The following is a 24,022-nucleotide window of genomic DNA, read 5'->3' as shown; positions in this document are numbered from 1 at the left end:
ACCGTACAGCTTCCAGTGAGAGCCCGGCCTGCCACTTGATTGCCTGATCATACAGAGGTCCAGTTCCTGTTATCTTTTGGGGGCAGGGGGGGGGGGAGATCGCACCATCTGGCAGCCCGGGATGCTAGCGCCTTGCAGCATCCTTCGGAGGGTGGTACTGAGGCCCAGGAAGCGGTGCAGACCCTTGGGGATGCTGAGAGTGCGAGGTTTCCAGAGGGAAGGCTTGAGGGATCGGACCACAGTGCTGAAGAAGGGGAGGCTCCAGAGGAGACAACACCGGCTCCTCAGCTGAGCAGCCTGGGTGGAGAGGGTGCTCCACCAGCCCCATCACCCCAACAGCGGAGGGGGGGAAGAGGCGGGAGCAGAGGAGGAGGTTCAAGGTGCCAAGGGCGTTTTGTTGGCAGAAGTCCTGACGGTTGGTGCTTCCGGATTCTGATTCGGAATAGAACAGTCATGGATTTTGATGCTCTGTCTTGTTCATATGTATATAATAAAACTCTGTAAAAACCAGCCACGGAGTTTGGAGCCGCTTACTCGTGAGGAAGCATCCAGCATCATTACAAGTTGTCAGAACAAAAATCCTATAACTGAAATGAATTATGTGTGCTATACAAATATTTATTAACTTCACAATAGGGCATGCATTTGGCTAGAGTTAGGCGTTGCTTTTGGAATCTGGTAACACAGTAGCTGAGCCTTGGAATGCAAATCAAATCTGTAAAGACTAATTGTGAAATGATCTGTGTCACATCCTACCTGATTTCCTAACCATAGTATCGGTGTGGAAGATCCTATGGTCAGGGCACTATAACAGAGACCATTACAAGTGTTTAATGGCTGAGAAAAATTATCTGTGCCTGTACTTAGTGTTATAATAATGTCTCAAACCCTTGTGGGATAAGACATTCTTACATTGGTGACCTACTGTATATTGTTTCATCTTCATGTGAAGATTTGTTATCCAAAGTCCTGGGAATGTCGTGGCGTAGGGGTAGGAAGAACACCAAGTAATTGGTTTTTGGAGCTAATCCAATCTCCTTATGTGTTAACATTGGTTGTGTGCGTTATGGCTGGTTTTATCTGTGTAGAACACAAAATCTTGGAAGATGTCGATTAGGGCCTTCAGTAGTTTAGTTTAAAGCTCCCTTCCCCCCAAGGGAGCCCTCCTTAGTCTACAAATTTTCATTAATGGATTATTAAATGTTTCGCTGTGCCCTAAATGCCAGGCTTACTTAGCTGCCACATGATTCCTTCCCCTTCAGAAAGGGGTGAGTGGAGCGGCTACTGACAGATCGTTTTAGGGTCCATACTTTTGCTTGCAGGTGGCACAGGGAGAGGTGGTTGGGAGGGAGCCTATTTATAACCTGTGTGATGCTGCTAAAATGTACCCAATATTGTGGTAGTATGAAACTAGCAGAAATAAGCAGTTGAGCCAGAAGGAGCCTAGGGTGGACTAGACGATCCAACGTTCATATTTTGTACCTAGCAATGAAAGAGAGACGACCCCTCTGAGATGACCCCTGTTTGATTTCTAGTAGTCCTAGTTCAACTATTCCAATTTCTTAAAAAAAAAAAAACTCTTCAAAGACTCTCCAGCAGAAATTAAGTATTTAGTCTTGGAGTTGCAAGAAAAGCTGGACTAAACAGCGGCGATTTGTTTAATTTGCAGACAGAGAGTAGTAAATACTGTCAATGGAGCTGTCGCCAGCTTGGGCCAGTACTGAATTGCTTTCTGTAGTGAAAAAGCTGTACTGTCTGATTTTAAAACACTCCTTTGGAAACACCATGATTGTAATTCAGAAATAGTTGGTAGCTGTATTTTACTTTAGTGTAAAAACACATAATCTGCAAAGCATGTAACATATTGCATAATAGGACAGAAGTAAGTTTGTGACACAGAAGCTGGAAATTGTGGCTTTACATGCCAAAGAAATAATAATTTGGGGTTCTGTGAGGCAGAAAATGGACAATCTTCACACACTCACATTCATGTCACCCCATGTGTTGATGGTTGTCTTTTCTTTGGGTTTAGTCTGTGAGATCAAGAGATGCTAAGGAAGTTTGGTTCTTCATATCACCACCAAAGCATCAGGCCACAAAGAGGGCTCTCTCACTTTCACTGGAGGGAGCCTCATTACCTTACAAAGATGGATGATTGCCAGCAATAGGACGGAGGTGCCAGATGATAAATAACAGATCACAGTGGTAGTGAAACGATTTAGTTCTTAATTCAGTGTTCTATTCTAAAGCACTTGCAGTGGCTACAGCAAGCTAGGTAGAATTTTTAGTGTTGCCCCTTTCAATTTCTGACATTTTTGGCATGCTTAACAGAGTAAGCAATTTTAAAACAACCACTTTAAGGCCAATCCTGTTTATTTTTTTTTAAAAAATGTGTATTACAGTTTAGAAGTTCAGTTATGTTCCTCCCTAGGTTGCTAGGTTGTCTTTTGTGAGGTGGGAAGATTTCTGTGTGAAACATAAAGCATGCCTAGAGGACTGCAGCCTCGTTGCACCTTAAAGACTAACAGATTTATTATGGTGTAAGGTTTCATGGACTAGAGTCTACTTCATTTGATGCACGAAGTTCCTGAAAGCTGATGCCATAGTACATTTCTTAGCCTTTAAGACGTCATAAGATTCTTTACTGTTTTTGCTGCAACAAACAGAAACGCCTGTGCCTTTCAAAGTATCTGTTGTATAGATGAGTAAATTTTAGCAGCAGTGTGGGATATTAAAGGCATCCAGAGCTTTATAATAAACCTTAATGCTGAGCATTCTGTACTGTACATGTTGTTCCTAACAATGAAAAGTAGGTAAAAGTCTTATTTTGTGTGTTCTTCTCAGTCTTTTAATAACTTGCCTTGGCAACACAGCTAGGCTAAAGCACTAATATTTCCAAAAGCATGGGGAGGTGTGTATGATACAGGCATTTTACTGTGACGGGAACACTTCCTCCTTCTAGTTGATGCACATCTTGAATTGATCCTTATGTCATTGAAAAGCAGAAAAATCTTAATTAAATCAGAAATGTGAAAGAATAGTTAGGGCAACTGTTTTAATGCTTTTGCTATCATTAGTTTATAAGGCTAGGAGGAGAAAAATAAACAAGAAAGCCTTCCAGTTGGTTGATTATACTAACTTTTGTTGCTTTCGGCACAATTTAAGCAGAGGTTGGATGGCCATCTACCATTGATGCTTCAGCTGAGATTCCTGCATTGCAGGGGCTTGGATTAGATGACCCTTGGGCCCCTTCCAATTCTAAGATTCTATGATTCTACTCCATACTCCTAATGTGGCAGTTTTGGTATTTTGTTGCTGCTGACTCAGGACACGTCCTAGAAAATAGGGACTGTTTCAAGTAAACAGGGATAGATAGTTGGACTGCTATTAACTATGCACGAGGTCACATAAATGGAAATCCTAATTGTTTGGGAAAGGACTAGTGATGGACAGAGAACCTTCTTCCTTTCAGTAGAAATTTGATTAATTACATTGTTCCCAGTTGTGTGTTCAAAAAAAAAAGGAAGGGGAAAAAAAGGCTGGCTTTCAGATCTCCTGAATTCACATCCTGTCGGACACGACTAAACGACTAAACAACAACAACAATAGTCTGTGCTGCAGCTGTCAGGTAATAAGAGTTCAAAGTTTATGCTGCAATACTCCCCCTGAATAGCATTGTGGCAAGTGATACCATTTGTCGTGGTAGTCTTTTGTGCTCTTCCTGAGATGAGACATCATGAAAAAGTGAGGAGGTGGATAATAATGATGATTTTGAGTGGTGAAAGATTTCAGCTCTACAAAAAGGTGGTGTTCATGATGCAATGGATTCCTAAGCTTCTGAGTAAGCTCATACTGCCGTCTTATTTTTAAGTAGATGTGGAGGAGTAACTGCTCAATAACTATGCACTGAAATATAATTTTGGAAAAGGGAAATTAATAGTTGCAATCACGAACTATTGTCAACGGCATCAGCCACTTTAAAATGCACCTTCAAGTCCTACACTTGTTGAAACATTTTACATCTGTGGTTTGTTTTAAATTCTAAGGCTGCAATCCATGCTGGTTCCGCAGCACTGGAATGCCAAATATCTTTTTGTTGTGTTTGGTGTTGCAGTTCCCACTGCTGAAAAGGCAAGCCTTTTTTTAAAAAATCTGAAAAGTGGCGTGTCTCTGCAGTGGTGGGAGCCACTATGGAAGGAACTAGAAATAAGGGCAATATGTCACAGTTTCCTCCTTCTGTACATATCCTGCCTGTTTGGTTTCCAGATTCCGCCCCCCTCCCCCAAGCATATGAAACCTGAGAAAACATGATATGGAATTGTCATGCCAAACAAACCATGATGATCTACTGAAAAGAAGTACAAAGTTCAAATATGATGCTAAGTCAGGAGTCATGTTTTTGCTTCTTCCGTGTGCTAGCTGAAAGAAGCAAAGCAGCCCCTATTGACACATTAATGGTAAACCATTCACTGCAGCTTACATGGTGGGTGAACTTGGCTTATGTGTTCATAGGTTTTAAGTCAAAAATGCAAACAAGTATGTTTTTGCTTTTGCTAAAGACCCATTGATGTTGGTGTATTTAATCAATCTATAACAGTGCAGCCATAGTCTCCTATGGTTTTCGGCTTTCAGCATAGCCAGGCATATAGAGAAAGACGTTTTAAGAGCATCCATGGGGTTATTCTGAGTGGTGAAGCATGCATAAGCATTATCTCCCGCTTGGACTACTGCAATGCACTGACTGGTGACTGGGAGCGGCCGCTGAGACCACATAACACCGGTCTTGAAAGATCTACATTGGCTCCCAGTACGTTTCCGAGCACAGTTCAAAGTGTTGGTGCTGACCTTTAAAGCCCTAAATGGCCTCAGTCCAGTATACCTGAAGGAGCGTCTCCACCCCCATCGTTCTGCCCGGACACTGAGGTCCAGTACCGAGGGCCTTCTGGCGGTTCCCTCGTTGCGAGAAGCAAAATTGCAGGGAACCAGACAGAGGGCCTTCTTGATAGTGGCGCCCACCCTGTGGAACGCCCTCCCATCAGATGTCAAAGAGAAAAACAGCTACCAGATTTTTAGAAGACATCTGAAGGCAGTCCTGTTTAGGGAGGCTTTTAATGTTAAATAGATTATTTTATTTCATTTTTCTGTTGGAAGCCGCCCAGAGTGGCTGGGGAAACCCAGCCAGATGGGCGGGGTATAAATAATAAATTATTATTATATGATTATTATATGGGCACCCTAGCACAGGCTGGTAACAATAAATTTTATTTTATTTTATAGCATTTATAAACTGCTGAATATTGCATATGCAAGTGCAAGATTTCTTGAGGGAAATTGTAGTGTCTGAATGAATGCAAGATGTTTAGATTTTCAGTGACGTCATATTCTGTTTTTCATCAAGTAAACTCTTGTTAAGAATCTTAAATGGTACCAAACTTCAGAAAGAAATCTATGGAGTAGAGTTGCAATATAATTATGTCAAAAACCACATTTTTGTTGACTTGCTGATGCAGCATTTTCTTGGGACTCTCCTGAAATAAGCTGTAGCTACCTTATTAGTTTGACTGGTAGCAGGTCCTCTCTCTGGATAAAATATTCTGGCTTTAGAGTCTGGTTTATTGGACTTGTCTTCACCCATGTTAAGAAGGTTCTTAGCAGATCTTTAGGTATCAGGCCTAATGTAGAATTGACATAGCTTATTTCCCCTTTAGGCTGAGGGCAGTTAGGGAGAAAGATGTAATATCTTGGAAAACAGTCCGATAACAACAACATATCACAGTTACACAAGCCAGAGATTACCATGGTTATACTGTATATGTGAGATCCTACTAGGTTAAAGCAACAAACGGTGACTCGTGGTAACCCTGGTTATATGTTAATGTCTCGACTGGCCCTCTGCTTTGTAGTGAAGTCATAAAACTTTAAGAGGGTGCAGATTGCTCTTATAGATGCCTCTAGTTTCTACACATTTTAACAGTCATAATGAACAGAGCTTACAATAATAATGTCTAAAAATGTCTTTTTAAAACACATTTTCCATTCTAGAAAACCTAATGAGGCCTCTTGTGAACTATGGAATTGCATGGTAAGCAATCTGTAGGTTCAAATCCATTTTACGTATTTTTTTCCCTATATTTTGCTCCCTGTAACATGTCTGAAAGTTGAAAAAATATATTTGCATTTCTCTTGTAGTATGTCCATAGGTTTCTTGGTAGAAGAGACTGCACCAATTGTCTGGCGAGGCCCCATGGTAATGTCAGCCATTGAGAAGTTGTTGAGACAGGTAAGGAGTTATATAAACATGTTGCTTTTTGAAGAAATTTATCCCCCCCCTTTCATTGATAAACCAAGGAAAGATGATAAAGTTATTCAAGCCTGTGCTGATCACTGTATATGAAAGCATTTTGAAAGAAGGTGGAAATACTGAGAACCAGATGAAAGGATCCTCCCTCTCCTCCCCTCTCCCACTGTTCTGAGGATTGTCCCAACCCTCCAGAGCTGATTTGGGGGAGGCACAGGGGGAGGACAAGGGGAGAGAGCCTCATTGCATGAGTGGGAATCCCTGTGCTCCCTTTTGTTAGGGCGCTGGGTTAGCTGAATCCATCCCATTGCTTTCCATTAGTGGAGAAGGACCATAAATTGGTGTCCAAGTTTTGCACACAAAAGGTCCCATCATCTCCAGGTAGGGCTGGGGAGGACCCCTGCTTGAAACTCTGGAGAACTGTTGCCAGTCAATGTAGACAACACAAGGTCAATGTACCATTGTCTGACTTGCTATTAGGTAGCCTTCTGCATTTAACAACTTTCCAGTCAAATAAATAGTGGATCCTTCTGTTGGATAAGCAGCTGAAATTTGCTTTCGTGGACAATACAGGGGCGTACCCAGGATCAAAAATGGGGGAGGGGCAAAAAAGGGGAAGAGAGAGGGAAGGAAAGAGGGAGGGAGGAGGGAAGAGAGAGAAGGAAGGAAGGAAGGAAGGAAGGAAGGAAGGAAGGAAGGAAGGAAAGAAAGAAAGAAAGAAGGGGTGTGTGTGGGTGTGTGTGGGTGAGAGAGAGAGAGAGAGAGAGAGAGAAAAGGGCTGGCGGGAGAGAGAGAGAGAGAAAGGAAGAAAGAAAGAGGGGGGAAGGAAGGATGGAGCTCCCGCCCGCCTGCCCCCCCAGCTTAGGCTGCTCCTCCCCCCTCCCACGTTCCTGTCGCTGGCTGCAGCTGCGGAGAGGACGAAAACAGCCCAATTTCCACAACCCGCAGCGACTTTTCCCCTTCAGTTTTCGGAGGGGAAAAGTGTGGGTTATGGTCCGTAAAATACGGTAATATTTTTTCTTTGGAGGGGGCAGCTGCCCCCCGCCCCTCGCTGGGTACGCCCATGGGACAATATCTGATCACCTATATTAGATCTTTGAAGCCAAGGCTAGATGATATGGTGGACATAATAATAATAATAATAATAATAATAATAATAATAATATTTTATTCGTACGCCGCCTATCCGGCTGGGTTTCCCCAGCCACTCTGAGCGGCTGCCAACAAAGATTAAAATACATTAAAATGTCACGCATTAAAAACTTCCCTAAACAGGGCTGCCTACAGATGTTTTCTAAATGTCAGGTAGTTGTTTATCTCTTTGACCTCTGATGGGAGGGCATTCCACAGGGCTGGTGCCACTACCGAGAAGGCCCTCTGCCTGGTTCCCTGTAGCTTTGCTTCTCGCAGTGAGGGAACCGGCAGAAGGTCCTCGGCGCTGGACCTCAGTTATCCGGGCAGAACGATGGGGGTGGAGACGCTCCTTCAGGTATACTGGGCCGGGGCCGTTTAGGGCTTTAAAGGTCAGCACCAACACATGGGGCTTCTGCTGAAAGAAATTGCTCCGTGTCTCATTCCTCTTTGTTGTTAGTAACCTCTAACGGCAACAGTCCATGGTGGGACATCATTGGACAATTCAAGCAAGCAGTAGCCTATGAAGTGGAACTGAGGCAGAGCAAAAACACTCAATGTGTGATGATACCCATTAAGCCATTGTTAGATGTTATGGAGGTGATAAAGGGCTTCTGTTTCCCGTTTGCTGTAATAGCTAGTTCCAGCCTTAATTTCTGCCGACCACCTAAAAGTAAGATTTTACTCCAACCATTGCTGTTTTTAGCGCAGCACCAGTATTGTTTGTTAACGTAAAGAGAAGCATAACAACGTAGCACAACTGGATAAGGCAGGGGTCAGCAAATCCTTTCAGCAGGGGGCTGGTCCACTATCCCTCAGACCGGGGGGGGGCGGACTATATTTTTGGAAAAAATATGAACGAATTCCTATGCCCCACAAATAACCCAGAGATGCATTTTTAATAAAAGGACACATTCTACTCATGTCAAAACACCAGGCAGGCCCCACAAATAACCCAGAGATGCATTTTAAATAAAAGTACTAGGGTGATGACTTTTTTACAACCTCATTTCCCTGTATCATAATTTGATGAGCTTTCACTAAAGATTAGATAAAATCTTACTTTCAAAGAGATTTGATAAAAAAAAAACCTCACGCACAAAATGATTTTTTAAATTTTTTTTATCAGTTTTTTGACCATTTTTGAAGTCACTGTAAGCAGATATAAAATTGAACCCAAGCTTTAGAGTCACATATATACAACATTATATAGGGTCATCAAACACACAAGGAAGCTGTTTTTAGCTGCAGTAACAGTATAGACGCCGCTAGAGGAGGATGTTTTGCTACCTCTCCTGTAGGTTCTTTTCCCAGCATGTCCGGCAGGGTCTGCTGGCTGAGTCCCAAAAAGGGGCTTTTACCTTGCGCAGGTGTGACATTTGTATACCCTATGTTGCTAAGAACACTCCCCATTGTGGCATGTGGTGTTGTGTCCCAATTTGATATGAAATATATATGGAATTGTTAATACAATTTTATGAAATGGTAAAACGGCATACAAAAATTTAAAACTGTTTGTGCGTAACCTTTTTAAATATTTCAATGGAATATGCCTCATTTTAGTCATTAATAGGCAAAAGTTCATCCATTTGTGCTACAGGAAATAATTTTTGAGAAAAAAATTGAAAAAGTCATCACCCTAAAAAGGACACATTCTATTCATGTAAAAACACGCTGATTCCCGGACGGTCCGTGGGCTGGATTTAGAAGGCGATTGGGCAGCATCCGGCCCACGGGCCTTAGTTTGGGGACCCCTGGGATAAGGGGTCTGCTAGTACTGGGAGATTATTATGTGTTTGGAAACACTATTTCTTTTTCGGTAGTGTTGTTTTCCACATATCACAATTGCCTGTGGTGGCGTCCCCCCCCTTTCAAACATGCCTTATTCTTATTTGGTCACTACCCAAAGCATAATATACCACAGTTCTGACATCAGTACCTGCTTTACTAACAAGCAGGGCTGAAAGGATAATTGGGGGGGGGGGGGTTGCAGTAACTGCAATATTGCTTCAGTCAATGGAATTCCCAAATGAGAAGCAGATGGCAGTTTCTTTCTCGTGGGTGTTGATAATGATGTATGCTGAGTTGGTTGTTACCTAGCAACTAAAGATGCAGTTGTAATCTAGCAGATCCAGAAGCAAAAAAGAACTGGTGTTGCCTTGACACGGGGGGGGGGGGGGCATTAATGATTTTCCCTGACAATGGAATTTCACTTGTAGCTGCAAGAAGGCTTTAAGAAGGACTTTCCTCCAATCAAAGCATTTTCCTTTTGTGTATAAGCTATGTGCTCCTTAATCCTGCATCAGGACAAATTGAGTTTCCTTTCAGGAAAACTAAATGCATACAGATACCAGCAAAGACAGGTAGAATCTGTTGTAGAGGAAGGCTTTATAACTACGCAACTGTATAGATATAATTGCAGAGTGTTTTCATGAGTGTGTGTTTAAATCTTACTCCTGCTTGTAACAGTAGGTTATTACTCATTGTTTACCAGATTTAATTATGTGACCAGGACATTTACATTGTAGAGATTCAGGCGTTGCATACAGTAATTAAACAAAATATTTTATTGTTCCAAAGCTGGGTTTGATTGGATGTTCCATGATTCTTATCTCCACATTTTGTCACTGGTCACCACAGGTTAAACTACTGTTCAGAAGTTGTTGTTTAAGTTTAGAGCTTTACAAAAAAGGGGGATTAATTATTTTGTGCATTAATAGCCTGGTTGTAACTTTTCTTCTCCGGCAGAATTGAAAGTAATAGTTCGTTCTGCTCCTCCTTTGGCTGGCTATATATAAGTCACATAAATTGCCTTCTTAATCTTGGTTTATGATATAATACGTTGAGTTTAAGGGGCTCCCAGACATTGAGGCAGGGTTATAAAATATTAAATAAAGATCTCAAGAAAATTAAGTCAGTCAGATCTAATATTCCTAATGCATTTTATTGCAGCCAGTGGAAGAGGTCCATGGACTTGCACATAAAACTAGGCAATATTGTGAAATGGCCTTTATCATCAGTTTTAGAATATTATGTTTCCTTTATAAGGGTGAGACACAGAAAACAGAGGTGTATCAAGTTGTTCTTCATGGTATTTTTTCTCTCCCTTATACAGTAGAAGTTTAGCAGAATTAGGTTCTGCAGACACTCCCAAGGCAGGTACAAATACAACTGTCTGGTAACATTAAAACTATTTATTCTGTTTATATTCTTTATGGAAGAGAGCATGGAACTTTTAGCTACTCAGGAAAAGAGACTGCTGCACTGAGACTTCATTATGTTTCTGGAAGAGGTATTCTGGGACATGACAGTTGAATGACGATTCCCAATTCTGTAGTCGATCCCACTGAAATAGATGATATCCCCTCCATTAGTGGTTGGTGCAGACATAATGATGTTTATACCCTTGCACCGCTGCAAATATCCGTAATGTAGTGTAGCATTATCTGGGGGAAGATGTGAGCTCTCACATACTTCCTCTCCTCTTTGGAAACATTCCCCTTGCAGCCTTAATCATAGTTAACATCTGTGCTCTTAAAACAGTTAATTCTAGCCAGGGCTCGCTCTATTCAAGACTCACTTTTCAAAACCTACTTAAGCCTGTAGCCCTCTATATTCTTGTATATGCCGTCCCTCTGTAGAGGCATTTTCATGCTCAAATACCATTATTATTATTATTTAAATAGGCTGTAACTAAGCAATTATTGTAAATACAAATTACAGTATACGTTATGGGAAATAACCAGCAATTCAGTAAGCTTTAGTGGTCGCTAGAAAGCCATCACATTTTTAAGAGATCAGTTGGAAATGTCAACAACCTCTTACATTGTTAGCCTTGATATTTTCCAGCAGAGTAACTTCAGAGTGAATGCATTTCATCCTCAGCTCCATCATTCAGTGTAACTGTAAAGAATAACGTTTTTGATAACAATAGTTAATGACTGCAGTTAATGGCGCCACTGAAGAACCTGGTTATTTTGTTTGAGTGTGCAGGCACCTGCTTTTGTTGGGTTTATGCTTCGAAAAAGATAAATATTATTCAACAGTTGTGTGAGTAGAAGATGGCTCACATGGCAGATATTTATCTTCTTCTCTTCCCCCTCCACAGCTTCTGCACTCTTTGAAAAACCTCTTTAGAGAATGGGGCAGGGAATGGAGAATGGAGACTTCTGGTCAGTTTGGGCTGAAGAAAGCTGCAGAGGAGGGGGAGGATGTGGGAATGTTAAGGATAGTAGGAATAAGCATTATCCTTCCTTCACTCTCACTAGTAAGTGATGTAGCAGAGCAGATTCCCCTCCATATAGCTGGAAGCTAGCTTGCAGATACACTTGAATCTCTTAGGATTATTTCCTGGTGTCCCCTTTGATCCCTCTTAAAAGAATAAAGACACGAGAGTCTTTCTGAATAAAGTAACAAAACGTTTACTCACATTTCACTTCACGATTTGATCCCCATAGCTGCCAAGTACCCCATTTTCCCCGGGAAACCCCCGTTTTTTCATACCGTTTCCCGGCGGTCCCTCGTATCACTTCGTCTCCCGCTTTCTCTCTTATATTCTCCTGCCGGCGGCCATTCCCCCCCTGCTTTGCCCATCTATGGGCACCGAAAATGGCCGGCACCGAAAGTCACATCTACGCATGTCCGGAAGTGCGTAGACACGACTTCCGGTGGCGGCGGCCATTTTTTGTGCCCATAGGGGCAAAGCGACACCGGAAGTTGCATCTACGCACTTCTGGACATGTGTAGATGCAACTTCCGTTGCCAGCGCCGGCCATCTTTTGTGCCCATAGATGGGCAAAGTGACACCGGAAGTTGCGTTTACGCAACTTCCAGTGTCACACGGCTACCGGTCCCGGATTCTGCAGTCCAGGACTTGGCAGGTATGTTGATCCCTGAAATGCAGGCTTTACTTAATAGTTATATAAGAAACTGAGCTCATCTCTTATATGGAGACTGAACTCATGTGCTGCTGGCTGACAGCCAGCAGACAGCAAAATTACACCAATAGAACAAAATGGCTGCAGGAGAGCAGCATGGCAGCAAAAGAACAGCAAGCAAGAGAACAAGTAAAGCAAGAGATCAAGACAAACTAGACTAGACAAAACTGCAAGAATCAAGACTGAGAAAATGGCTGCATGACTCGGCTCTTTTATGGAGCCCGCCAGAGCCATGCCCATCTCCCAGATCACATGCAGGGGGAGGATGCTCCAGACCAGTGGAACAGGAAGTTACACCGACTGGATGTTCCCCTGCCTGTGATTGCATCCCACAGAGGATACAGTACAACTCATATGCTTCAAGAATGTCCTCCAACCTTATGGAGTGGCTGTCTGGAGAGTGCAGGGCCCGAAAGGGATAATTGAATTTTGTCGGATGCACAGCCTTCCACTCTTGCAGCCATTGGATACCAAACCTTGACTGTAACTTTCACCTATAGGAGAGAGGATTGGTCTATAATCTGTTTGAAATGGCAGGTAAACCTCCCCTGTTTCCCTTGTATAAAGATGATAGACGCTGCCGTGATGTTAGCATTTGCTACGCTAATACTATTACACAAGTGTCTTTCATGCAGTGTAGGTTTTTAATGGAACCTTTGCTTGATATCAACAGAAATAAGTGCCAGAGTGTGAGCCCCACTTTTGATTACATAGACATTTGATAATAGGAAAAGTTCAGAGAGTCGGAGTGAGGTGACCCATTTTTGTTTTGATTTCATGCAATGTGTAGTTTGCTCTTGCGGTCTTTCAAGCAAAAGCATGAACTCTCCTATGTGTGCTTAACAAGTAAGGATTATTACAAAAAGCAAGAAAGCTAAATGTCATTAATGTGCCACAGAATAGTTAAAGGGTGGATTTATCTTATTACTTTTCAGTCAAAATGTATTTTCAGATATGGAGATGTAAAATCTCCCACATAGGTTTGTGGATAGTATCTTAACTTTTTTATAAAGTTTTTTTTTTTGGTCTGCTTATACATTTCCATATGAAAAAGAATAATGAGGGAAACTGTTTCCAAACATTTCAAAAACAAAACAAAACAAAACACCTGAGGCTGCTTCAAAGTTCAGAAGTAAAGGCCAAATAAATGATTGGCCATTGGTTCTGGGCTCATATGTGCCTTTTCCCCACCTCCGGCTGGGATTTCTCCCTGAATGTCCTTGTCTGCTGTTAGGATCAAAATTGACAAATCGTGGTTTGTGCTCAAAATCAGAATTGGGGAACTAAGTGGAGGGATTTCCAGTTTTGGATTTAAAGATAAGCATAGTTGCCCACTCATATATAATGGCAAACTGTCAATTTCTAGAATAGCAAAGGAATTGGACAGCACGAAGGGAGATGAGAACATTCAATTCTGAAGATCACCAATCCGTGGTATATTAGCTTACATAGGAGCCAATATGCAGAAACGGCTCAAGGAAATTATCATCATGCACCGCAGCTTGGCTCCTATATATAAAATAACCAATATTTTGAGGACTAATATTTATGCTCATCCAGATCCTTCCTTCAAAACTCACCTTTCCTGTAAAGACTGGCTTAATTGCTTGATCCTGATACCCAGCTATAACCAAGCCCAAACACTTTTATCTTTATGCTTGTATGTCACTTGCTATCCTCGTCTCACCCTGATCTAAATATGGTTTATTCCTGATTCAAGGCGGAGTTCTCCCCGATTCAGATATAACGATGAACTCTGGTTAGTTTGAAACAGAGAGGCAAATGCTTCTGATCTTCTTGTGGCTACATCAGAGAAGAGGAAGAGTGTATGAGCCCCAGGCATGCTTACGTAGTGCGAAATCATGGTTTAGTGTTAATCCAAAATGGGTTAAATTAATGGGAATAGGCTGTTCACAAAACGTGGCATTAGTACAAGTGCACAATTCGCAGCTTTTCTTTGTTACTCTTCAAATGATACACATTACAGGATGTGTTCTTAAACAGCATTCCTGTGCATCTACACCTTCATAAGTTGTTTGTGTTGCATCATGAGGAATGTGGTGTTTACGCTACTTACTTAGAATATACATTATGTGAATATCTATAGTTTTGATTTTTAATTTGTTGCTTATACCTGGTGATTGATTAGAACAATTTGCACAGAAGCTTTCGCGATGTTCCTGAATGAGGGAAAATACACAGACACCACATGGCAGTTAATTACACCGCTTTAACAATAAATGTCAAGGAAATGTTTTTTTTAGAAGGAAAAAAAAAGATGAATGCTGCGCTTAAGCAAAGTGCAATTACATTTCCAACATCTGAAATGTTTCACAACACTGTACGTACTCAAGCAGTGAACACTTTAGCATTTTCCACACATGCACAATGGCTGACAGATGGTGGGTGTTACAGGTATAATTTTGTAACCAACACTCACTTGTTTGTTTGCAAGAGGGAATTCCTGCTACCATAATGTTTTGTTAATCTGAGCTAATTTATTCCTACACAAAGAAGTATTTGCATATAGACACATTTCTTAGAACTGATCTTAGAAGAAGGATTAAGGTCATGATTTGGTAGAATGTTGCTTACAAATGAGACTTGCATGCAAAATTCCATTCCCCCCCCCTGAAACAGTCTGCAGTCTAAAACAGTTTATTTGCGCACATTTTCCCTAGCCAGAAACTACTATCAGTCTGATTGAGATGGCTTATCATGAATGGAAGAAAAGGGCTGATAATGTAGAATGCCATCTCTTTTAAATAAGACACAGCTGTGATATGTGAACACGCATGCATCTTAGTAGTAGGTTTACCACATAGTACAGCAATTCAACTGTCAACGCTGTAAGTATTGGCCTGAACAATCTCCAGCAGCAGCTAAGAAGCTAGCACCCTGTTACTCCTGTGACTAGATGCAAGAAAGATGGAAGCTGCTGCAACTATTCTAATTTAATTTACAGCCTTTTGCTTGCTGCACATAGGCGATGGGTATCCTAAATTCCAGGTATTCATGACATTTGCCACATTGTTCCGGGGTGAGGTCACACCCTGTGATTTCAGATCCTAAGGTTTTAGATCGTTTGTTTAAACTGGCATTTTTATATTACACAGAAAAAAGTTAAATGCATATTAAACAGGAAATTATTATGAATCTAGAACAATGTGTCATACTGTGATTAACTCGGACCTAACAGATTTTCAGAAAACTGAAAAAATACTGATATCCATTGGATTATTTTTTAAAAAAACCATATAATAATAATAATTAATAATAGTAATAATAATTTGGGAATCTGATCTAAATAGTACTCCATTTCTGACATTTTAATGGAAATTGTAGCCAAGGCCTACTTGAGTCCTGTGGTTCATAAAAAGTGGGGGTGGAGGGAGTAAAAAGGGAGCTACACCTCAAATCGTCCTGTGGTGTTGTGAGGAGGAGGAGATTGAGGGAAATGAGGTTATCAAGCGCTACAGGAACAGTTTCCATCCTTTTTGGACCTATGGGCACATTTGCAAATTGGAGAAACCGTCATGGGCACCCACTTAAGCATATCTGGCGCCATGGTGCGAAGATCCCTCCGGCGCCCCGTTTCCCAGCGCAACTGTCTAGCGGGCACAGCGCGGTGCCCCCCTGGTGGCCCGGCACCCTGCCGCATTGCGGCACCCAGCCTTGCCTTAGGGCCGGCCCTGTGGGCACCTCACATATAACTGCAGGCAAGCCCATACTATGGCCCTATCCTATTGGCTACAAAGTAATGTTAATGAACGGCTTAGGGAGCTGGGTATGTTTAGCCTGGAGAAGAGAAGGTTAAGGGGTGATATGATAGCCATCTTCAAATATATGAAAGGATGTCATATAGAGGAGGGAGAAAGGTTGTTTTCTGCTGCTCCAGAGAAGCAGACACGGAACAATGGATTCAAACTACAAGAAAGAAGATTCCACCTAAACATTAGGAAGAACTTCCTGACAGTAAGAGCTGTTCGGCAGTGGAATTTGCTACCAAGGAGTGTGGTGGAGTCTCCTTCTTTGGAGGTCTTTAAGCGGAGGCTTGACAGGCATATGTCAAGAATGCTTTGATGGTGTTTCCTGCTTGGCAGGGGGTTGGACTGGATGGCCCTTGTGGTCTCTTCCAACTCTAGGATTCTATGATTCTAATTTCAAACCTAATATCAGGGGAAGGTTTCTTTGGGCACATGTATGCTCAGCCTCAGGGGCACTGTGTTGGTGACCCTGGTACTAGAAGGAGAAGTGTAGAGAAATGTTGACTACATCCCCAGGAACTGCTGCTGTGCAGTTGCAATCTTACTTACAGTATTTTGAAGGTTCACAGGGAGCCCCTTGGGAGTGTATGAAGTTCATATGTCTTCTAAAAATCAAACTGTTGTTCTGTTGATTGGCAGTCAAATTGTGATCTTAATGTACAAAAAAAGGGGGGGTGGAGCCAGGACCAGATTTAGGTTTGATGAGCCCCTAAGCTACTGAAGGTAATGGGGCCCTTTACATATGTCCAGCTGTCCTTTGCTAACAACAAATTGTTGCTGCTATTTGTATTGAATATATTGTATATGGTAATTTATGGACCTAATAGGTATCTAAAGCCATTATTTTTTAAAAATGTATTTTATCAAAGTAATTGTTGAACTGAAATACAATTAAGAATATTAATAGTGAAAAATGTTTTTTGGGGGGAGAGAATGGGGCCCTAAGCTATAGCTTGTTTAGCTCATACGTAAATCCGGCATTGGGTGGGACATTGCTTTTCTTTCCCGCTTTTCTCCAGCACAGTATTCAATGGCTTTTCATTGTGTTTTAAGAAAGTTAGAAAAATACCCTCAAAAAAGACATTGCTCAGTTACTAATACTATCTTTTCATGCCTAACATGTTTCCCATCCACATCTAGTTATGCAAAGTCTTGGAATACTTGAAGTTTCAGAACTCCTGTGCCTGCCCTGCTTGCTAGAAAAGGGATTCAGTGCTTTTCCCTTGAGTTCATGGGATAAATTTATATCTTATCTCTTGCAATCACTCCAGGCATTATTAATATGTTAGAATTAAAAGCTCTTGATTTTTACCTGCTGGATCGGTACTCTTCAGTACTTAAACTCTCCAAATAAATCTCCTCATCCCCATTTTTCAAGTTGGGGGTGGGGAGATATGCCACACTGTTCTTAAAACATACCATTGGCACAAATAAATCTTCTCAAGAAGAAAAGATAATGGATTTAGGTAGAAAATTGATAGTTACTTTTGTAAAGGGCAATGGGTCGTACTGTGAGCACTGCAAAGGGTGGAGTCTCCAGTGGTGTAGACAGCTTTACTTGAATATGGTATGTGGGTAGCAACTGTGAAGAGAAGTAAAGGCATGTAGTTTGGGGGCGAGGCTTGTTAGTTCAGTGTGTGGAGAAGAAGGCTATTGAATTCCAGCAGGTAGCAAGACAGAAGGAACACCTAAGGCTAAATCAGGATTGCTTTCCTGTTTTACAATCAAAATACATTTTCTTAGCATTTGTTATTATGTTGTGTTTTTTTGCATTTTTATACTGTAAACTGCCCGATGATGATGATGATGATAATAATATATTTATACCCCACCCATCTGTCTGGGTTTCCCCCACAACTCTGAGTGGCTCACAACAGAATATTAAAACAGAATAAAACATCAAACATTAAAAACTTCCCTAAACAGGGCTGCCTTCACATGTCTTCTAAAAGCCAGATAGTTGTGTATTTCCTTGACATCTGGTGGGAGGGCATTCCGCAGGGCGGGTGCCACTACCAAGAAGGCCCTCTGCCTGGTTCCATGTAGCTTCACTTCTCGCAGTGAGGGAACTGCCAGAAGGCCCTCGGAGCTGGATCTCAGTGTCCGGGCTGAACGATAGGGGTGGAGATGCTCCTTCAGGTATACTGGGCCAAGGCCCTTTAGGGCTTTAAAGATTCCTTCCAGCAGCACCTTAGAGACCAACTAAGTTTGTCATTAGTATGAGCTTTGGCAGGGCTTTAAAGGTCAGCACTAACACTTTGAATTGTGCTTGGAAACGTACTGGGAGCCAATGTAGGTCTTTCAGGACTGCTGATCCTTGGATGAAGGGCTGTATATAAATGCAATAAACAAAATAAATATACAAAATAGCAGATTCACCCTATTTAAAGCCATGAAGTTCAGTGGGTAGCCTTGGTAGGCTGCGCCTCTGTTAATGACTGACTGGAGTCATTGTGAAGATAAAGAGGTGGAAAATAGTTTCAATCTTCTGCTCCTTTGTGGAAGCATGGGATAAAAATATAATAAACTAGCTGGCCCGGCCACGCGTTGCTGTGGGTCATCCCTGTGATTCCCCCCACCCTGTCCCGATCCATGACATATCCCGCCCCTGCTTCCTCCAAACCCTTGGCTCATCCCTGTGTTTCGGTAGGATACCCTTCCCTCTGTTTTCCCCGGGGAGTGTTGTCCCCTCCCCCCTGTATCTCCTTACAGTGGCCCCTGCACACGCATCGTGAACATTTTTATATATTTAGATTTAAAAAATTTGGAATAAGAACATGAGAAGCAGAAGTTATTATTGTTTAATTTTATTTTTGGTGTTGTCATTTATTTTGGTGGGTTTTGTATGATGTGGGCAGGTATTGTATGATTTGGGTATCATTGTGTTGATTTTTGGTGTTGTCATTTATTTTGGTGGGTTTTGTATGATGTGGGCGGGTATTGTATGATTTGGGTGTTGTTGTGTGTTTTGGCGGGGGGTTGTGTGTTTTTTGTTATTTGGATTTTCTAATTTTGGTGACCCAGAGAACCCAGAGAACTACTTTAATAATCCCAACCGTGGGGGGGGGGGAGAGGAATCGAATAGTGAAGACCCACAGCCCCGTAGCAACAGAAGGCGAGTTCCGAAGCGCCCAAGCTGTTCAGTTCCATTAAAAGCCCAGGAAGCGGCATGGGGAAGGTGGGAGATTGTAAATCAAGGCGGGTGGGATTGGCCACTGCAAATATCCGAGGACTTAAACTGGGGAGAGAAAGTACATGGTTGTGTTTTTTTAAAAAGACGCAGAGACTTGCAATCAGTCATAGTATAAAGCCTAGGTTAAAAGGGGCATGACTGCACTTACTTAAAATGGCCACTGGAGCCTCGCATGTGACACAACGCCCACTAAATTTTAAAGTAAAAACCCATTGCCATGCCCCCAAGTGCTGTGGGTTATCCCCCCCCCGGGCCTAGTGGGGGCCTGGCGGCCTGGCAGGGGCCTATATAAAACAAAGGCTGTGCTGTGACCTGCGATTTGGGCGCTCGCCCTCCGCCCCGGGCCTAGTGGGGGCTTAGCAGCCTGGCAGGGGCCTAGGGGTCTGGTAATGGCCACCTTGGTGGTTTCAGTTGCTTGGTTGATGATGTCATTATTTGGCGCCGCCCTTCAGAGCTTTTGCTGGTGACAGCGTGCAGTCTGCCTTTCTATTGGATGCTGCTGGAGTCTTCAGAGCTTTTGCTGGTGATGTCTAATTTGTGCGCCACTTTTTTGCGTTTAATCACTATTTAAGGTATGAAAGTTGTGCTTTTGAATTTTTTTAATACCAGATCCCTCACTGATGAGCAAGGTACGCTTTGTCCTAATTTGATGCAATTTGGTTCAGCGGTTACGGAGAAAGGCTGTGACCTCTGTGCGCACAATGCCTACATTTCTATATATATAGATACTTGAATAAGAAAAGCTGATGGGTTCGTGCTGGTCTTATTATTTATACTGAGAAGTGTTCTTAGGTACTTGGCTAGCTTTTTCGTTGTGCATTGCGCACCATCTCTCTCAAATCTTTCAGCACATACAGACCTAATCTGCTGCCAAAAAGCACATTTGACTTTTATGTAGCTTTTTACTAGCTTTCTTTGGCTTTGTACTTTTTTATAAAAAAGTGGATTTTTTTTAAAAGGTTGATACCAGCTTCTCCAAACATAAATAGATTTGCAATATCACTCAGCGATAGATTATATAAGTAATCTGTAAGTAAGGTCAATTCATATAGCCTCAAAAATTTCTATAAATGTGAGTCAGTCACTTTTGAAAACTATACAAAGCACTGAATAACGTTGGATTATGAAATGTACACTGTAACCCTCTTAATACTCTTTCTCCATAATTCCTCATTCTGTTCATATTCACTGAAAAAGACATTTTTCTTGAAGTGGTGTTGCTCATTACATTGACTCCACTCTTGTACAATCAGTACAATCATGTCTGATGTCATTACACTTTTTGACAACACTTTTTTTAGCTACTTCTGGCCTGTGGAACCAATGAGACCTGCAAGGCTTCTCCATTTGGCACACGAGGCCATTTCAGGAAAGCCACACTCACCTCTCCATCACCCAAAGCAGGAAAGACACAGATTGGGTTGCAGAGGAACAATCGTGAGTGCACACTAAGCTTTGAGAGTTTGGTGCTATTTGAATATCGTGTATAACACACAGGTGCTGCTACCCTCTTTCTCCTTATGCGAAAGAACCAGTTATCCAAACATAACTAATTATGCCCAAACATTGCTATACGCACCACACCCAGAGTTTGCCCACTCCTTACTTCCTTACTTCTTTGTGCTCTGCTGATTGGCTGCAGCCATTTCAGGAAGAAACCATGGAAGCGGGGTGGGGGGGAGAGAAAGGAGAAATGATATGATGTACAGTTGTACCTTGGATCCTGAATGCCTTGCAAGTCGAACGTTTTAATGCCCCAACCCCGGAAGTGCGTGTTCCGGTTTGCAAACTATTTTTGGGGAACCCCTAACATCCGACAGGGCTTCTGCGGCTTCTGATTGGCTGCAGGAGCTTCCTGCAGCCAATCAGAAGCCGTGCTTTGGCTTCCGAATGTTCCGACTCCGTTCGACTTCCAAGGTACGACTGTATTAAAAATATTCCCATAGGAATCAGTGGAAATTGTGGATTAGTTACGCGAACACTCACAGTGTAATTCCAGGGAACACATTGTGCTCAGTAAGTGGGACCTGTGTGTATCTTGTTGCGCTGCTTTCGGAAGGGGTGGGATACACTCAAGCAATCAAGCTCCTGCGTGTGTTTACTCCCTGCTGAAAGCAGTGGAACAGAGTAAGGCACCAAATTCAGGCCACCTCAACAAAGGAACCATCGGGAGCACACTCTTGAGTCTACTCTTGTAGCCACAGCTTTGCATTACCTGTGCTCATTCTGGTGTACACTTGTTTTTAGCCAATTCATTACTCATTTCACCCAAACACAGATTGATGCTTAGGGTTTACTATTGTGTTTTGGCTCTTGAGTACTGAAAGACCTGCTCCCTCCCTTGCAGGCCTTTTCCCACCTGGCCGGCACGGCAGGGCCCTGATTGACTCCAGCTACAAAAGCTGAGGCTGCTGAACGGACTTTTGGGCTGCGGTATTGTTTAGGGGTTTTTTGTTGTCTGCGGCAAGGGGGGGGGTGTTGTTGCTATTATTGATATTAATTTTTGCATCTTTTAGATCTTAAGATTTATATGAAAATTGTTCAGTTTTGTTGTTATTTTGTTTTATTTATTACCTATTGCTACTTTCGTTATGTTTGCGATTACGTAATTTTTTCCCACGTGAGCCGCCTTGGCCGTGGTTTTAACGATGGAAAGGCATCATACAAATAAAATGATGTATGTCTCTTTGTAATTAAGCATGGACTGGTCTGAAATAAATGAACAACGAATTGTAGGTTTTCAGAGAACAGGCAGTCAACTTTCAAAAGGTCGCGCTTTTTAAGGACAGTCCCCTACCACTTTGAACTCCAGGAAGCTAATGAAATGGGCATAATGTTCTTTCACAAGCAATTAATCTAGATTAAACCATGTTGGTTACTTTGTGCCCCTGACTCATTTCTCCGATACGCATTTTAAATTAATAAATATTCAGTTGCTTGGGTCTCTGTGCTAGTCTGACCTCAGTGGTTGGGCAGGCACCTCACGACTACCGAGGAAGGTTTCTACTGGCACAAGGGGCAACTGGCTTGGAACAAGAGTGCTAGAATGCCCCTGTATTAATCTGTTATGCTTTTATGTCAATGGTAGCATCTGATGGAGCTTTGAAGCCAACAGGATCGCCCCACCTCACCCCCACACTCCACCCCCTGACCAGTGATTCCGAACCCTTGCCCTTTGACCTGCACAGGGCTGTGTATAACACACACACACACACACACACACACACACACACACACACACACACACAGTATATGTAACATAAGCAGGTGGTCCTTGGTCCGTGGTGCTGGTGCTAAGAGACCTGCTAGACTATAGTATGTTTAACCCATACATTTAAAATTCTTTCTTTCCTTCTTCATCCGTGGCCTTTTCTAGGTTGACTGGCAGCAGCTGGATTATCTAGTAATTGACATGCCACCTGGGACAGGAGATGTACAACTGTCAATCTCACAGAATATCCCAATTGCAGGTATCTTTTTTATGGACCTACAGTGCAAGCTTAACTGTGTCTACTCAGAAGCAAGTCCTGTAGAATTCAGTGGGGTATATTCCTTGCAGCCTTAGTTGTGATTAAAGATGAAAAGCACCAAGAGGCTTTTTTGAATGGCAGTAACAATTTCTTAACTTTAGGTGGCATCTTAAAGGGATGCAGCTGGGACACGGGTGGCGCTGTGGGTTAAACCACTGAGCCCTAGGGCTTGCCGATCAGAAGGTCAGTGGTTTGAATCCCCGCCACGGGGTGAGTTCCCGTTGTTTGGTCCCAGCTCCTGCCCACCTAGCAGTTTGAAAGCACGTCAAAGTGCAAGTAGATAAATAGGTACTGCTCCTGCGGGAAGGTAAACGGCGTTTCCGTGCGCTGCTCTGGTTTGCCAGAAGTGGCTTAGTCATGCTGTACCCAGATGCTGTACGCCAGCTCCCTCGGCCAGTAAAGTGAGATGAGGGCCGCAACCCCAGAGTTGTCTGTGAGTGGACCTAACGGTTAAGGGTCTGTTTAAGGGATGCAGAGTGGTGGAGCCACTTCACAGTCTGTCTCTTCCCTCTGTGTTGTCCTTTCAGAATGCCTGCCCGCCTCCCTCCATCAGAAAAGGTCTTAACTCCCATGAGTTGAAAAATTAGCCATACATTAAACATCTCCTATTTCCCCTTTAAATCTTAAATTATTTTGGCCCTGGAATTTAAAGAGCAGTTTGATTTGAGGGTGGGAGAAGTGATGGGGAAAGGGATCTTGAGTAGCAAATATTGAACATACAGGTTATATTTTATTGTGACCTGGTCTGAGCAACCTGGTCTGATGAAGGGAGCGATAAAAGTTCTGCAAATAATTATGTCCGAAGTGAAGAACCATGTTTTGCAATCACCTGGTGAAGTGGAGTTGGAAACAATGCTTTTAAGTGAACTGGCAAACAACAGTAAATGTTTCCAGTTCATATACAAACACTGGGTAGCAGCTATATCTCAATCTGTGGTCCCCAAGTAGCAGCCATGGACAACCTAGCAAGCTCAGCTTGCCAAGGCCCCCAACTCCCTATACATCTTGTTGAAAAAATGTATATAATTACACTTAAAAAGAAGAAGAATTAAGATAAATGACTGATTATACTCTAGACTATTATGGAGAGATCACTTCACACCAGAAGCTGCCTGGCATGATTTGCAAAGAGGCAATTTAGATATAGCCAGGAGGAATCCTGCATT

At 42.4% G+C, this 24,022-nt stretch overlaps 1 protein-coding gene across 6 annotated transcripts in view; it reads left to right on the top strand.

The window, feature by feature from the left end:
• The window catches only part of NUBPL (NUBP iron-sulfur cluster assembly factor, mitochondrial), a 69,210-nt gene that overhangs the window by 20,527 nt on the left and 24,661 nt on the right, over positions 1 to 24,022 (top strand). For 3 of the 6 annotated variants that reach the window (XM_035109842.2, XM_035109832.2, XM_035109852.2), the window contains exons 5-7: positions 6,043 to 6,082; positions 6,190 to 6,280; positions 22,703 to 22,796. In XM_035109842.2, the coding sequence (XP_034965733.1) occupies positions 6,043 to 6,082; positions 6,190 to 6,280; positions 22,703 to 22,796 (225 nt within the window). Of the gene's footprint in view, positions 1 to 6,042; positions 6,083 to 6,189; positions 6,281 to 7,156; positions 20,764 to 21,673; positions 21,760 to 22,702; positions 22,797 to 24,022 lie in introns of those variants that run through there. The other 3 variants (XM_060273048.1, XM_060273047.1, XM_035109868.2) reach the window with 3 other exon arrangements.

The sequence above is a fragment of the Zootoca vivipara genome, chromosome 1, assembly GCF_963506605.1.
Source record: "Zootoca vivipara chromosome 1, rZooViv1.1, whole genome shotgun sequence".
Taxonomy (NCBI): Eukaryota; Metazoa; Chordata; class Lepidosauria; order Squamata; family Lacertidae; genus Zootoca; species Zootoca vivipara.
This window is presented reverse-complemented; position numbering and strand designations above follow the sequence as displayed.